The following is a 15,054-nucleotide window of genomic DNA, read 5'->3' as shown; positions in this document are numbered from 1 at the left end:
ATACTGGCTCAGTCTGTTTGGCATCTTCATTGATGATGTGGAAGATGGGGCAAAATGCACCCTCAGTAAGTTTGCAGATGACACAAAACTGGAAGGAATGATGACAGGCCAGATGAATATGCCACTATCCAGTGCAAATTTGAGTGGCTAGAGAAACAGGTTGATGGGAACCTCAGGAAACTCAGCAAGAAGAATTACTAAGTTCTTCACCTGAACAACCTCACTCACCACTACATGCTGGGGGCTACTCCAGCGATGGAGCCTGGCAGCAAAGAATTTGGGGATCCTGGTGGTCAGCAGCACTGTGCCCTCGCTGCAAAGACAGGTACCAGTATCATGGGCTGCCTCAGGCAAAGTGCTGCCAGCACATCAAGGGAGGAGATTCTTTCCCTCAGCTCAGCACTGGGAAGGTCACACCTGGAGCAGTGTATCCAGTGCAAGAGAGACATGGCCATGCTGAATAGCATGAAGGTACCAGTGAAGGGCCATGATGATGATGAAGCATCTCTCCTACAACGAAAGAATGAGAGAGATGGGACTGCTCAGCCTGGAGAAGACAAGGCACAAGCAGGATCTTATGTCACATAAGATCTTATATCATAATGTCTATGAACTTGAAGGCAGGTTGTAAAGAGCCAGGCTGTCTTCAGTGGTGCCCAGTCACAGGACTAGAGGAAATGGGCTCAAACTGAAACACAGAAGGTGCCATCTCAACATCAGGAAACACTTTTAACAAGAGGATGACTGAGCACAGGCATGAGCTGTCCAGGGAGATTATGGCATCTCCATCCTTTGAGACATTTTAAACCTGTCTGGACACGATCTTGAGCAAACAGCTGTAGGTTGCCTTCCTTGAGCAGAGGGAGTTCTGCTGACAGAGCAGCACCCTGAACAGTATTCTGTCAAATACAGTATTTAAAAAAAACCCCCAATATTACAAACATAAGGGGTACGCATGGAAAGCATTTTTTCAACTCACTATATGTTTAATACAAAAACCTGAAACTATTTCATTTCCCCCTAGATTTTCTATGTTAAGCCTTATCGTATACAAGAATATATACATTAAAGCAGTTATTAACTTTTTTGGATACCAAGAAAGGGAGGGACGAAGAGGGGAGGGAGTGGAGGGAGGGAGGGAAGAGACTGAATATTATATTTCTACTGAAAAGATAGACCACATACACTGGCTATATAATGAATTGGTATCAACACAGTTAAGAAGTAAACTCTAATAGGGAAGGGGAACAAAAAACCCTAAATCCACTATTGTTTAAAAAATCTTGAAATAGACTCTCCCTCTTTTCTTTGGCAGGTGATGCCCTGATTTCTGCACTGCTTTGGAATTACTTGGCATAGAACACCATTAAAGGATGTGTTCAGACCAGATTAGAAAATATTGCATAACTAGGAATAATAATAAACAAACATACCCGCTGCGAGTCAACTGAGTATTGGAACCTTAAGTACATTAGGCTTTGTGACAAGAAATCTTCATCAATGTTTCAAATGGCGTAAAAGCACTGCCACACTACAGGAAACATAACCAAAGTTTCAAACTAAAATCAACTGTGCTATTATTAAAAGTTAGGAGTTCCCAGAAAGTTATGTTGAGAATATGGCATGGAAATTCCAAATTATTACTAAGAGCATCCATTTAAAAAAGAAGTTTAAAACAAACATGAGAAAACTTGATCTTCACAATGTTGTTTGCAAAAATCTGTATCTGATGTTTAGTTTAATATGACAATCTAGAAATGTATTTTTTCTTATTATTAATGAACATTAAGAAAAAACATTATATAAAAAATTATTTTCACAAAGCACAGCAGTTATTACAGGTTAACATCCATATTATACCAAATTACATTGATTTCTCCCAGACTAGATCAACACTAGGTAATAAAACCACTGCGTAGTAAAAACTCAAGATATTACTTTATTCTTAGACTTCCAATAAGACAGGCCTGTGTTTAAGCATACTCCTGTACAATGCTTTTATAATCCCTTCTAATTAATTTTGTAAATTACATTATCACAGTTTTAATAGAGAACTTTATATGTTGCATTGTGTTTTGCTCTTGGACATCTAATTAATGGTGCATTTTAACACCACCCAGGGAGATCACAGTCTGACAGCTGTAATTGAGGGTACAAGATATCAAAGTAACACATCCCTTTTACTTCCATACAAAGTTAACAAGTGTCTGATTTGAAAAATAGTATCTCTTATAAACAACAGTAACACAGTAAACATCATAAAATCTTTCTTGAAGAAACACACTAATGCAAGAGAATCATGGGAGATATTTGACAGAGAAACATTTACAGATATGCTTAATGTTAAAATTGATTTTGTAAATGTGGTAATATTTGCAGAATACATTGATCTTCTAATCATAATTTCCTTAAGATTTGTTTGCCATTATATTAAAGACAAGGTTTTTTTTCCCACACTTAGTATCTACGTTTGCACTTTCAAATATGGAGCTTCACCATGTAGTGAAGATAATGAGCATAAGCACCATCGTGTTTGGTAAGCCTGACTTGAAAATACAGCCTCTGAACTGGCAAGCAATTTATTCTGTTTCAAAAGCAATTTTGCTATTGTGTTGGAAAATTGTACTTCAGTATTTAAAAACAGTAAGATAATGGATAATGGATTTTTCATAACTAGGATGAGAACAAAAATCTTTGTGTCTTTGTTACCTAGTACTTTGCTGCACTTAATTGCTTGAAGTGCTGATTTTCCTTGAGTGACAAATCAATTAAGTATAATCCCAGAAACCTGTATTAAAATAGGGAAGCACTGAAAGCAACATGAATAAAGAAGCCAGAGTGGAGACATCAAAACTCTCAGCATGACTGCTACTAAATCAGGTATGAAGAAAACTATCTTGACAAAATATGGTTTCCTAAGAAAAAAGGAACATTAATATTAAACAACTTTTCACAAAATCTGACTACTATTAGGAATCTCATTTAACATATTTAACTGAAAGAAAGTCACATACAATAAATACTTCTAAGTGAAATTTTGATGTAAATATCTGCAGTGAAAATGATGCCTCAAGTCACATGTACCTATGTCATTTCACTTTGATGGCTGAGTACATGAGGATGCAGAATTGGTTTGCCAGAGTAGATGCAGATGCAGAATTTCATAGGTACCATAACAGGTAATGGAAGCCATGATAAGTTATTTAAATCTAACTTGGCTAACTATTCAGGTCCATAATAATTTCTGTGTTTTCTGCCAGCTTTCCATTACTCTAAAAGAGCAATATTCAAGGGCGCAGCAGAAAGGTGCAGGACAGAGGGCAATTATGACTGCATACTTTTCTGATTTTATGCACTCTACAAATGTCAAAGCAGTATTTATGAAGAGGGTTTTTTTATCTGCTTGATTAAAAGACCCAGGTAGGAATATAAGCACTGTGTCAGATCCTACATAAATATTTGTTCCTCATCACCTATCGCTTTTTCTGTAGACCATCATTCACAAGAAGGAAAACACAGCTGATGTGTTAAAGCAGTATTTCTCAAACTAGTGAGGGAAGAAAAAGGAATGCATGGTCATGAGTCTATGCATGAATTTGACCCAGGAGATGGCTGTGGGATGCAGAGCAGCATGGAAGAGAGGTTGCCATGGCAAGTCTTAAGTAAAAAAGCTGAGAAAGACTAGTTGAGATACTGCCTCCCAGTGCTGTGACCATGTCCCATCCTGCTGAGAGCTGGCCATTTGGCTGAGTGGCTGGTGCAGCCACAGGACTCCCTTTGCTTCCCATCATGGGCAGAGGACAGAGTAAGATGCACAATCTGTCTCACTCATACCCTATCCTCTACCTCCAACTGTCCTGGAGTGATTTTATGATGCCTGTATCCCCATTTGTCTGTTTAGCCCAGAAATAAGTTTTGCACCTTTAAGACTGGCTCTGAGATGGAAGAGAGGGGAAGAAGAAGAGCAGAGTTTGTTATCAGAAACTGCAATCACTCCTGCACATTCCTGCTCCTGGACTGTGTTGTCTGGGGATGGATGGACAGCCAGCAGGACAGAGCTCTCCTTTGCTTTTAGTTAGTTTTTAGCTAGCTGAGGCAGAGAAGTTCCCTGGACTGTGTTTTTCTTTTTCTTGGACCTGTTTAAACCTGCTCTGGACTAAACATCCAGAGGAGCACCGGCAGCTCGAACCTGTGGCCCACGAGGCCGGGTCTGGGCCGTGGCATTTCCAGCACCAGAGGGACTGATAAGAGACTGAGCGAGTTGAGCTGCAGCCCATGGAGGGGACTTTCTGAGTTTGTCTTCACTATTGGAGTGGTAAGAGGTTTTATTGTTTAATATTATTATTTTTTTGTGCTTTGCCTGTTAAATAGGTTTTTTCCACTTTTCTCCAAGGAAATCTTTTCCCAAACCAGTTAGGGAAGGGGCCACTTGAATTGGCTTTCTAGAGGAAACCCCTTTGGAGGTTTTCTCCTAAATTCACCCTAAACCAGAACAATTTCTGGCACCCAAAGTGGACTCAAGAAAGTGAAAAAAAAAACTGTATTGATGGCATTTTAGTTGCACTTTCTCTGTATTGGGATAAAGCAGTCAGTAGCCATGTTGCTTGAATTCATAATGTCTCTCAGGGAGGAGGTCTTCATGTGTTTCTGGTGCCTTTTTGAGGCTTTTTTGAGGTTTTTGTCCACTAAACCAGGACGTCAACCTATGTGAACACTTTCCAAGTCTGAGGATAAAGGAGGAGTCTGCCACTGAACTGCCAATGAAGTGACAGGCATATCCATACAATGAGTGAAGATTGTTTCTTAAAGGATGAAACACCAAATCAGCAACTGCTGTAGACTGCCTGTATCGCTGACAAAACTGTCCTGATCATGTCCTCTAATGAAGAAAAAAACCTCAAGAAACTGCAGCTGCATAGATTTTATTAAGCAAGGCACATTCATCAATAATCATGTTTATAACCATACAATGTAGTTTCATGTAACCCTTCTTCCTAAACAAATAACCAGTGTATCCATAAAACAAACTGCTTTGCTAGAAAGTTACACAGGAAAAAATCAAGTTGCAAATACTTATGTTCCTCAAATATTACCATGCATTTCTAAGAATTAAAAATTACATTTTCTCCTCTAATTTCAAACCCTTTATGCTTCACACAGCAGTAAATTCTGCTAAACAACAAAGCAATCATGCTGTTCCTAGATTACAACAGAAGTTGAAAATGGAAAAATCTTCTATAGCTAAATGCATTGAAATTTAAATAATTTCCTTCAACCTCTTCCCAAAAATCACAGAAAAGGTATTTCAGAAATTTTTAAAATTGATTAGAACTTGCTGCTCTATGTCCCTATTCAGCTTCTGCTGTGCCTCTCATGCAAGTATAACACCCTAATCAGTGTTACTTGGGAAGTCTCTGAACACAGGTCCTGACCTAAAAAAAATCAGAAACTCATACAAAATAATGCTATTACAAATTTTTATGGAGTAACCAGAGTTAATACTAACAGCTTTTAAGGATGCTGGATATTTGTAGAGTTGAACATCCCACCCCAAAACCAACCAAACAAAAAACCAAACAAAACAAACAAAAAGCTGGTATCTTCAGCCTTGCAGAACTAAGGGAAAAACCTTTACCTCTGTTGAGATAAAGGTCTACAAGCATCATAGAAACTTATTACCACAGCAGCTCCCTTTCGTCAGTATCTTTTTAAAAATTGCTTAAAACAGATACTAAAACTACAGGTTCCACCATACCAAAATCAAATATGCTGAATGCTATTTGCCTTCTCCTTCTCCTACATCACACTTTCTTACTAGTACAATATACAGAAGAAGAAAATTGAGAAGATATGCAATGGAGCCTCCACAGTAAAAGGCACCCATCCTTGCTCAACTTACAAAGCGCTATGTATACCTTAACACAAGATCTTTTTCAACCCATGACAAGATGAACGAGTCTCTGTATTTAACAAATAAATACCAGAAATACCTAAATACACAGTTGGACCTTAGGAAACATCATCTACATTCAGCAGAACCCCTTTTTAATTAGTCGGGTATGTCATTGATCAGAACAATGGGGCCATTTTATCACTGTCACTGGCTATTGTTATTGACATTGTAGCCCAATCAATTGTTTTCTTTCCCTCTTCTTAGCAATCCAAATGCCTGCCCAAGCAATACAAATCACTGTATTTAGATACTATAGGTACAAATCAGGAAGGCATGCAAAAATAATACCTAAAACATGCAGTCACTTGTGCTTATGCAAACAATAGTAACACCTGCAATAGTAACTTAAAGTTCTCAAACTTTTTTTTTGCCCAAAGATTACAACACTTCAGGAGAGTTACTGTAAGAATAACTGTGCTAAAAATTATGACTTTGTGTAAACCTATCTTGGTATGAAAGACCATTACCAGTGAACAGAAAAAACAACTTTTTCCAAATGCACAGTTCTACATAATGTCAAATTAAAGAACTGCAATTAAAAATCACTTTTTTACTAAAATCACCTAAGGTTTGTATGTCATTTAAATTTGTGTCTGTGGATAAAATACAACAAACTGCTTCTCAGGTATGGTGCCAATCAAAGTCTCATTATTGGTAAAATTATTTTACAGTTGCTAATGTGAACAACTTTATATACAAGTCATATGGTTATCTGCATCATTAAATCATTAAACTTTGCTATGAAAAGTAAAAGTCCCAGAACCTAACAAGGACAACACACACTGCATAAAAGGTCTGAAAATATTCAGATATGGAAAGACTATTTTTCAAGACTTATACATCAAACTCCTTGGACCTTTGCCCCAGGCAGAAGTCTCAGAACCTGCACCTATCCTAAACTGGGTGTCAGTCCCAACCAGAACTATTAACCTATAAATAAAGGCTTTAGCAAAGAGGAAAAAAAAAAAAAAAAGACCAACAAAAAAGGTCCAGGAGTGGGAATACATCAATTACTCCTTTTTCTAAAATCTAGAGAACTAGTTTCTCCATAACTTGTGATCTTGAAAACAGACTCAACTCAACCACTATTACACAAATACAGCATCCCAAATACAAAGTTGCCACACAATCCTGTTGGAAGAATCAGAATTCAGAGATGGGATCTAAGACTAAGCCTAAAAGTCAGAGTGACATAGTTCCAAATAACAGGGACGAATCACTGTCCAAAATCACAATCCAGGAAAGACTAATAAAGAAAGGACAGTATGTCCTGCAAGACAGTGACATCAATGTTTAAATTTTTTTTAATGAAAAAGAGACAAACACTTTGAATTTCAGGTGAAGTCTATAAAAAAGGGAGGGGCAAGAGTTCTCCTGGAAAAGAACAAAGGACATACATAATTGATCCACTTCGCAGGAATGGCATAAAAGTACAGACAACTCTCCTAAGGACTATTCTAATGAGATTTCTTTACACCACATTTGATCCTTTCCTCCTTATGCTGAAACAAAAAACAGAGGTGTATTATAATGAATAGATATACATTAGCAAAACATACAGCTGTGTAATTTAATGTGTTCTCATTCCCAATACACTACAACATCTACATATCAGCACCTGTAGACTGAAACAGTTCTCAGGAACAGCATATTTAGTTATTCAGAGTTCATGACATTTCTAGCAAGTATCAAAGGAACCTGTAACATTCGCAGGTATTGGCATCACAGTAACTACTGACACATCTCACTTTTAGTTGCTACCTCCAGCAAAGACTTCTGCAGTACAGAGACAGAAGACTCATCTGTAATGGTGCATCCATTTTGCTGCCATTCCTGTTTGCTTGTCACAGAGGAAAAACAACACAAGACAGGAGCTCTGATTTAAAGGAAGCACCACAGGAACCAGGATGATGTTAGGAGTTTTGTCCACAAGGAAGTGCAGGTGTGCCAGTATGGAGAATTAATAAGCAGTACCAACTCCCACACACTCCCACAGCTGTTAAACTTCCAGGAGTTTCTGTGATCATGTCCAGAGTAGCAGAATGAATGGCATTAACAATCCTATTTCCTCAAAAAAAAAAAAAACAAAAAAAAAAAAAAACAAAAAAAAAAAACAACCTAGCAAAACCATAGACATTTATAGTTTATGTTCCTGGATTTAACAAGTTGTTGCTTCTGGTCAAACAACAGATGTTGGAAGAAGTTACTGTCACTTTGCAAAAGCAGTTTTAAAACACAGATGTTCAAAAGTGAATTCAGTTCCATCTTTGGAAATTTTTATCACAGAAACTATATTAAAATTCAAATTAATGCCAATATTGTCAGTCATTCATCCTCATGCATCATTTTCAAGTTCTTTTTCAGGATGAAACATGTAGAGCCATCCAATTAACAGGTGTGCTGGGAAGAAGATGAAACTGAAACCTGTATAACTCTGCCAAGATACTGTAAGAACTTTTGTTCTAAACGTTCAGAAATACCCAGGGAAGGAGACTCATAGGAACTATCAGCATTTCACAAAACTGTACAACATACCAAATATCACTGCATACAGCCTATTCAGTGGGTAAACTCCATTGATATGTACCAATATTTGGGGGTTTTGAACAATTATAGACATTTTGCAAGGCTTTCCAGACCCATAGTTATAACAACAGAAGTCATGAACTTTTGTGAACAGCATTCTACAAGAGATGTTAGGTCCTAAGAGCGTTGATTGTTACATGGTCTCACCAAATAATATCTTTAGTTATTTGGAGACATTATTCTTAATTATTACATGTGAAATATCAAAAACCACTGGAATACAAAGAATAACAACTACACTGTGAAAATCACATTCTCCTTTAGACAATGTCATTTAGGACACATTCTAACAAGCAACTGAAATGCAGCAGGAAAATAAAGGTATTTTAACAAAGTCCACATCAGATTATGTCAGAAATGAAAAATCACACAGAATTAAAGTATATGCCTTGACTATTATCTATTGACATTTTTATCTCTTTTTTGGTGGTTCAATGTGGAAGCTAGCCAAACACTCTGAGAAATCATAACCATAAGGACTACAAGATTGCTGGGAACAGCTTTCATTCAAATAAAAAGCACTAGAATAGTATTATGACATTAAATAATATTATTTTCCATGTACTACAAAAAGAGGTTTGAGATCTGTAAGTATCAGGGAACCAGGTGAGTTTTTATTGAACTTCAAGCTCTGCAGACTTCCATTCCCTTTTGTCTGGAACAGATTTCATTTTTTTCTATTATACATACTTCACATTAAATAAGCTACAGTTCACAAATTGTTAAGCAACAAGTATGCTACATTTACCTGTACAAAAGACACATTATCCTATTATTTGGTTCATTTTTCCTTTTTGCGCAATTTTCTTATTCACTAATGACATAAAATAATTCCAAAATAACAGTATAGTCAGTTGCATCAAAACAGAGTTGCCCCATCAGTGGCAAACTGCAGATACAAGCAACAGCAGTTGATCTGCTCCACAACTTGCTCTACAACAACCACTTAATATATCCAGTTGTGCCATTCATAAATACACTACTCTGGCCCACGGCATGAACAAGCATGCAAGGAATTTCCTTCCAGTGACTGGGTATCTTACACGACACCTTTATGAATATCTGGAGTGCAGGTGAATTTATGTCACATAAGGGAGAACTGGAAAGATGGGATTTTCTGGTACCAGCTCAAGAGTCCCAGCACCTCTAACCTCAGCCCTATTAGGCCAAATAGAATCATGCTGCTGACAGCAGCAAGCATAGAACACCTGAAAAAAACAGGTATTTTGTTAATGGATAAATGATAGTTGACTACTGTTTAGTTCCTTATCAGCTTCAAAATTCTACCAGGCTTCTTGTTTTCCTGCAACTAACCTCACATGACAGCACAGACAACTTCTTCCTTTGGTCAGCAATTGATTCTCTGTGGTTGATGACGACAAATATAAGTCAAACAGATGAGAATAATCCTCACTGCACATTTAAGGTGAACCTGAATGTTCTCTGGTCCTCTTTCTCCCTCTCCATGTAAACAAAAAGCAGCAATTATTTTCTTGTAGATAAAAACCTTCAAACTGAAGGACAACGTGCTGAAACAAGTGCTGAACCAATCAGCTTTTTCCCCCAAGCCTTTTTACAGCTATGCAAGTTGAATATACTAAACTATAGCAAGGATTTTTCAAATTCATTATAAGATGACAACTTTTTCCTCCAAGATAGATTTCCCTGATTGTTAACAGCAACACATGAACAGTTCTCTGTCCATCTGAGGTAGGGAAAGATGAGAGAAAATATAAAAACTGAATTTCTACTGTAAAAGCAATAAGTTGTGCTTAAATATCATAAATAAAAGCAGAACAGGATGCGTGTGTTCATTGAACCATAGGTGATATTTAATATGTATTTTTAATATATTTTTAACAGGCCTTAGCGCATACAGTATGAATATATAAAATACATTAATCTTGTCATGTTTTTTGTATATAAAGTACATCTTGGGACATTTCACGATTCTTAGCTGGCTAAAATTTTATACAGAAGTGTGCATACTATCAAAGTTTCTTTAGGTGTGTGTGGGAAAACATATTCCAGCTTTAAAATATGCACTATCAATCTGTCTAAATAAACCTCAAAAGCACAATGTGAACTACAGACAAACACTGATTATGAAAATCTTTCTCCTCACTGCAAAGTGAGCTACAGCAACACTGACAAAGACTCCTACAGACTGCTTAGCCCAAGCAAAAGAAGTCATCCTACAAATTAGCTGTGAGGCCAATAAAGGTTAGCAACTGATGTGTTGTATTAACTGATGTTGCACAGCAGCAGGACAATTAACTGGAGTTAAAAACACTACCACACTAAAGTTAAGGATGTGTGCATACGACTTCCAAAAGATTGTAAATTCTTCACTGAAAAAATAGATCACAGCAAGTCAAAAAGTCTTGAAGGTCCAGAAACAACAGCACTGGATGAAACCCGACATACCAACTCCAGTATGTTTTAATAGGTGTTTGTGTCTAGACATCTTCAGAGATATGTATCACACCCTTTTAGTCAAAATCCTCAAGCATACATGCACTTGATAGGTTTCTGCATATCAGAGACCTCAGTGACTTCACTTCAACACTCTCATAAGTATCTGACATCAGGACCTTTGCTGCATTTTCCATAGGAATGCAAGGCTTCTTCAGAATCTGTGCTGAAGATTAGAAAAGCAGGATGAATCATTCATAAAGACACAGAAGCTGTAGATCAATTAAAAGCTTAGAGCCATAAGACTTACAAGTTGTAATTCAACTATTTGCACTGCAGTATTTCCCCTTTGACTCTACACAAGACAGTTGTGGTAGACTCCACACAAGTATTCCCATGGTTTTATTGCAGGTCCCTAGGACATCTTCCCAAGGTGCTCTCACAAATCCAAGGTAAGGTATTCTTGAAGGAGAATGACCAACCTACTCAATTCACATTAAGAAAAATAAACCAATAAAGTGAGTGAAGAGGCTGGTGTAAGTATTCTGATTCTAAGAGCTCAGATAAGCAATTTATTAATCAAGTGATCAAAAATAAAGAAACGCAATAAATGAGCCTGTCAATTTTAAAAGCTTTTATATACCTACAAGAAGCTGCACAAAAGTAACTAAAAACATAGATAATCACTTTTATGAAGGATCATTATGCTAAATACACAGATTAGGAAAAATCATAACTCTGAAAAATGTCATCTACATTGGAAGGAATGTAATGCACTATCTTTGGAGGACAATGTTGATCAAAGACAGAGGGCAAGAATCAATGACTTGCTAGTTCCTTGCTAGTTCCTACAGCTTGCCAAATCTGCATATAAAGCCACAATTAAACAGTTTGTCTAAAGAACCACAGTGACACCTGCACACACACCTTCAATTAACCTGTGTAACCATCTGACTTATGGACTCAAGCCATCCCATCTACAGCATCACCAGAACACTCCTGCTTAACCTACAACAGAACTCCCAGTACCTTTCATAGTCTGGAATAAATTTTTACCTACCAAATCCTCCTTTTTATTCCCAAACATAAAACCTACTGAAAAGCAAATGTCAGTGACAACATTCTCTGATTCAATTCTCTAAGGAATAGGGTTAATGATGATGACACTGCCCTACCTCAAGACAGAGGACAAACCTACAACAAATTGACAGACATTCAAGTATTAGTGAGATGGAGAAGGCTAATACTATGGCAGACTGTCCTACAAACCTGTGAATGTTCATAAAGAAGCCCTTCATCTAGTTTAAGTCAGCATAATGTAAGCCTAACCTATTTTGCACAGCTTTAAACTACCTTTTTTGTTCATTATCCCATCCAGACAAAGAAGTGAATACATTTTATTCATTATGAAGCAGATTTATCACATTTTATTCATTATGAAACAGATTTATCACTGTATTTGAACTAGAAAAAAAGCACCAACTATTTTATTCTTAGTAAGTCCATTTACTTCAGATCCTACAACTGCTCCCTCCAGTCCCTCTACCACAGATAATGCTCTACAAGAACCAAAAGAGGAAGAAATCTGTAACTACTAAGTATAACCACATAACCCACTGTAAGCGTGCTATCCAATGGAGATACCAAAATTATGAAGCAGTGCTTTTCCATGCTCACAACAACAGTATACCTAGAAATTATTCAGAGTAATGGGAAGCAAAGCAACGTTCAATTTTTGCCTGGAAACAATTTGACGGCCGATCTTTAAACCGTCTTCTCCAAATTGTTAAAGCCCAACAGTGTATCTTTGAGGAAATTTGAAACTATTTTAATTCTCACACTCAGGAATGGTGTCCGTGCTAGCATCCAACAACTAGCTCGCAACATATTTACTACGGACGCCCAAACAAGCCCCCGGCACGGCCATCCCACTCCTACGTGAACTCCTGGCAAGGGGCCCGAGTTGCGCGGAGTTGCGGGCGGTGGGGCCGGGCGAGCGAAGGCCGCACCCGCGGGCGCGGGGCTGGCGCGGGGAGCGGCCGGGCCAGGGCGCCCTGAGCATCTTCCCGCCGCCGCGGCAGCCCGTCCCGGCCACAGCCCCACCGCCGGGACACGGGAACAGCGGCCCGCGAGAGGCGGCACCGCGAGGAGGCCTGCGAGAGCCAAAGACTGCCGACACCCTCCTTCGCCACCCACGGCGGGGCCGCCGCCCCGTCCCGCGGGGCGGGCGGGCGGTCCCGGAGCCCCGCAGAGCAGCGGAGCTGGGCGAGGGGCGCACGCCGCTCCGCCCGCGGCTGGGGGCAGGGGAAGAAGAGGGGAAGGAGGGGGGCAGCGGCCGCCGCGCCGGCCCTGCCCGTACCTGCTGTGCCGCTGCGCCGCGGCGGCGCTGCTGTAATAGGCCGCCCTGCGCTGGGCGCTGCGCGGCACCGGGCGCAGCGGGATCTGGTCCGCCATCTTGGGGGCGCCCCCCCGCCGCCCAGCCGGGCGCCGCCCGGGCCCTCCTGACGTACCGGCCACGCCGGTGACGTCAGGGAGGGGCGGGGTCGCGGGGTAAACACGGGGCGGGCGGGCCGTGGGTGGCGCGGCCGGAGGAGCGCGGTCCCCTCAGAGAGCGCTGGGCGGGAACGGGCTGCGGGCTCCGCTCCGGGCTGCCCAGCTGTAGGACACAGGCGAGGGGCAGGAGCTGGTGCACAGGAAGTTCCACCTGAACATGAGGAAGAGCTTCTTTCCCGTGCGATTGCTCAGAAAGGCTGTGGAGTTGCCTTGATGGAGCTGCTCAAGCGCCGTCTGGGCGCAGTGCTGTGCCCTGGGCTCTAGGGTGACCCTGCTTGGACAGGGAGGTTGGACCAAATGACTCACTGTAGTCCCTTCCAAGCAGACCCGTTCTGTGATTTCGTAATTATTCAGCTTCTCTGGTACCACGCCTGCCAATGATGGTTTCCTGCCATTAAACAGAGACAGGTATTGCCACGTGGAAGTGGACATTCTGTACCTCAGGGATAATTAACCACCAGTCTGTGTTATCTCACAGGCTGGCTATACAAGTCATCACCAGCAAAAACTGGTTTGAAAGATAGATGAGTTCATAGACCTACTGTAGCATGTTATCTGTTGGTATTCCTCTGGAACAGATGCCGTAGGGGGGCAAAAGGCCTAATACCATTACAAATACAGAAGACATTCCACAGTGGTAAAAAGAGAATTTATTTGGTTTTTTTCCTCAATGTCTGTTGCTAAATGAAGCTTGCTTTTATGACCCAGACACTTCAGACTGAAGTGTTGCTATACCTTGAGGTGTAGCTTTGACCAAGGGAAGATGCTCATCATGGAGGCGCCACAACACACAGCTTACAATGAAGGATGCTTATCTGCTGGAGTGAAGGTTGTGGAGCACTAGCAGTGCTTTCCAAGCGCAAATTTCTGAGCAGAATTTTGACTTTAAGCATACTATCTGGGTTCTGAACTCACTGACTGACAGATACAGAGCTCACAAAGTTGAACCAGGAGACGGGAACAACAATTACACAGAAAGGCTTCTATAGGAATAGAAGTGAAAAATATGCTGGGCATGTGACAGGACTTTGCTGGGTATTCAAAGGATCACACATGGAAATGCCAGAAAAGGAAAATATATTTATTTAGCTTTTTAACTCTGTTAACCCTTATAATGTTAATGGTATTAGAATCAGAATGAGTTCACCAGTAGAATCACAGAATTTTAATTTATATTGAAAGAGATGTCTAGATATCACCCAAGCCAAGCTGCTCCACCAAGACATTATGTTTAATATCGGGCTGTACAGGGCCATGTGAAGTGGACTGTTGAACACCTCCAAGGACAATACAGTGTTTCCATAAGTTCTCTGGGCTACCTGTTGCAATGTTTATCTTGTGATAAACAAATTGCTAATAAGTACTCAAAACTTCCCATGTTCCAACTTGGGAAACACAGAATCAGCCAGAACCATCCATCTCTGATTAAAATCTGGGCTCCATATTCTTGGTATCGTGCCATTAAATAGTGTTATTCAGCCACAAAGTTTCTTCTTAACTGTTTCTACTCTAAGCTGGGCAGGCTGAGCTCTCAACCTCTCCTTATA

At 39.9% G+C, this 15,054-nt stretch overlaps 1 protein-coding gene across 2 annotated transcripts in view; it reads right to left on the bottom strand.

Annotated features, from left to right (window-relative positions):
• Positions 1–13,498, bottom strand: part of ATP9B (ATPase phospholipid transporting 9B (putative)) — a 157,156-nt gene extending 143,658 nt beyond the window's left edge. For both annotated transcript variants that reach the window (XM_030265599.4, XM_030265600.4), the window contains exon 1: positions 13,314–13,498. In XM_030265599.4, the coding sequence (XP_030121459.3) occupies positions 13,314–13,408 (95 nt within the window). In that variant the 5' untranslated portion in view covers positions 13,409–13,498. The remainder of the gene's footprint in view (positions 1–13,313) is intronic.
• Between the last annotated feature and the right edge of the window lie 1,556 nt (positions 13,499–15,054).

Source organism: Taeniopygia guttata, chromosome 2 (genome assembly GCF_048771995.1).
Source record: "Taeniopygia guttata chromosome 2, bTaeGut7.mat, whole genome shotgun sequence".
NCBI lineage: Eukaryota > Metazoa > Chordata > Aves > Passeriformes > Estrildidae > Taeniopygia > Taeniopygia guttata.
Note: the sequence above shows the minus strand (reverse complement) of the source record. Positions and strands in the feature narration are given on the sequence as shown.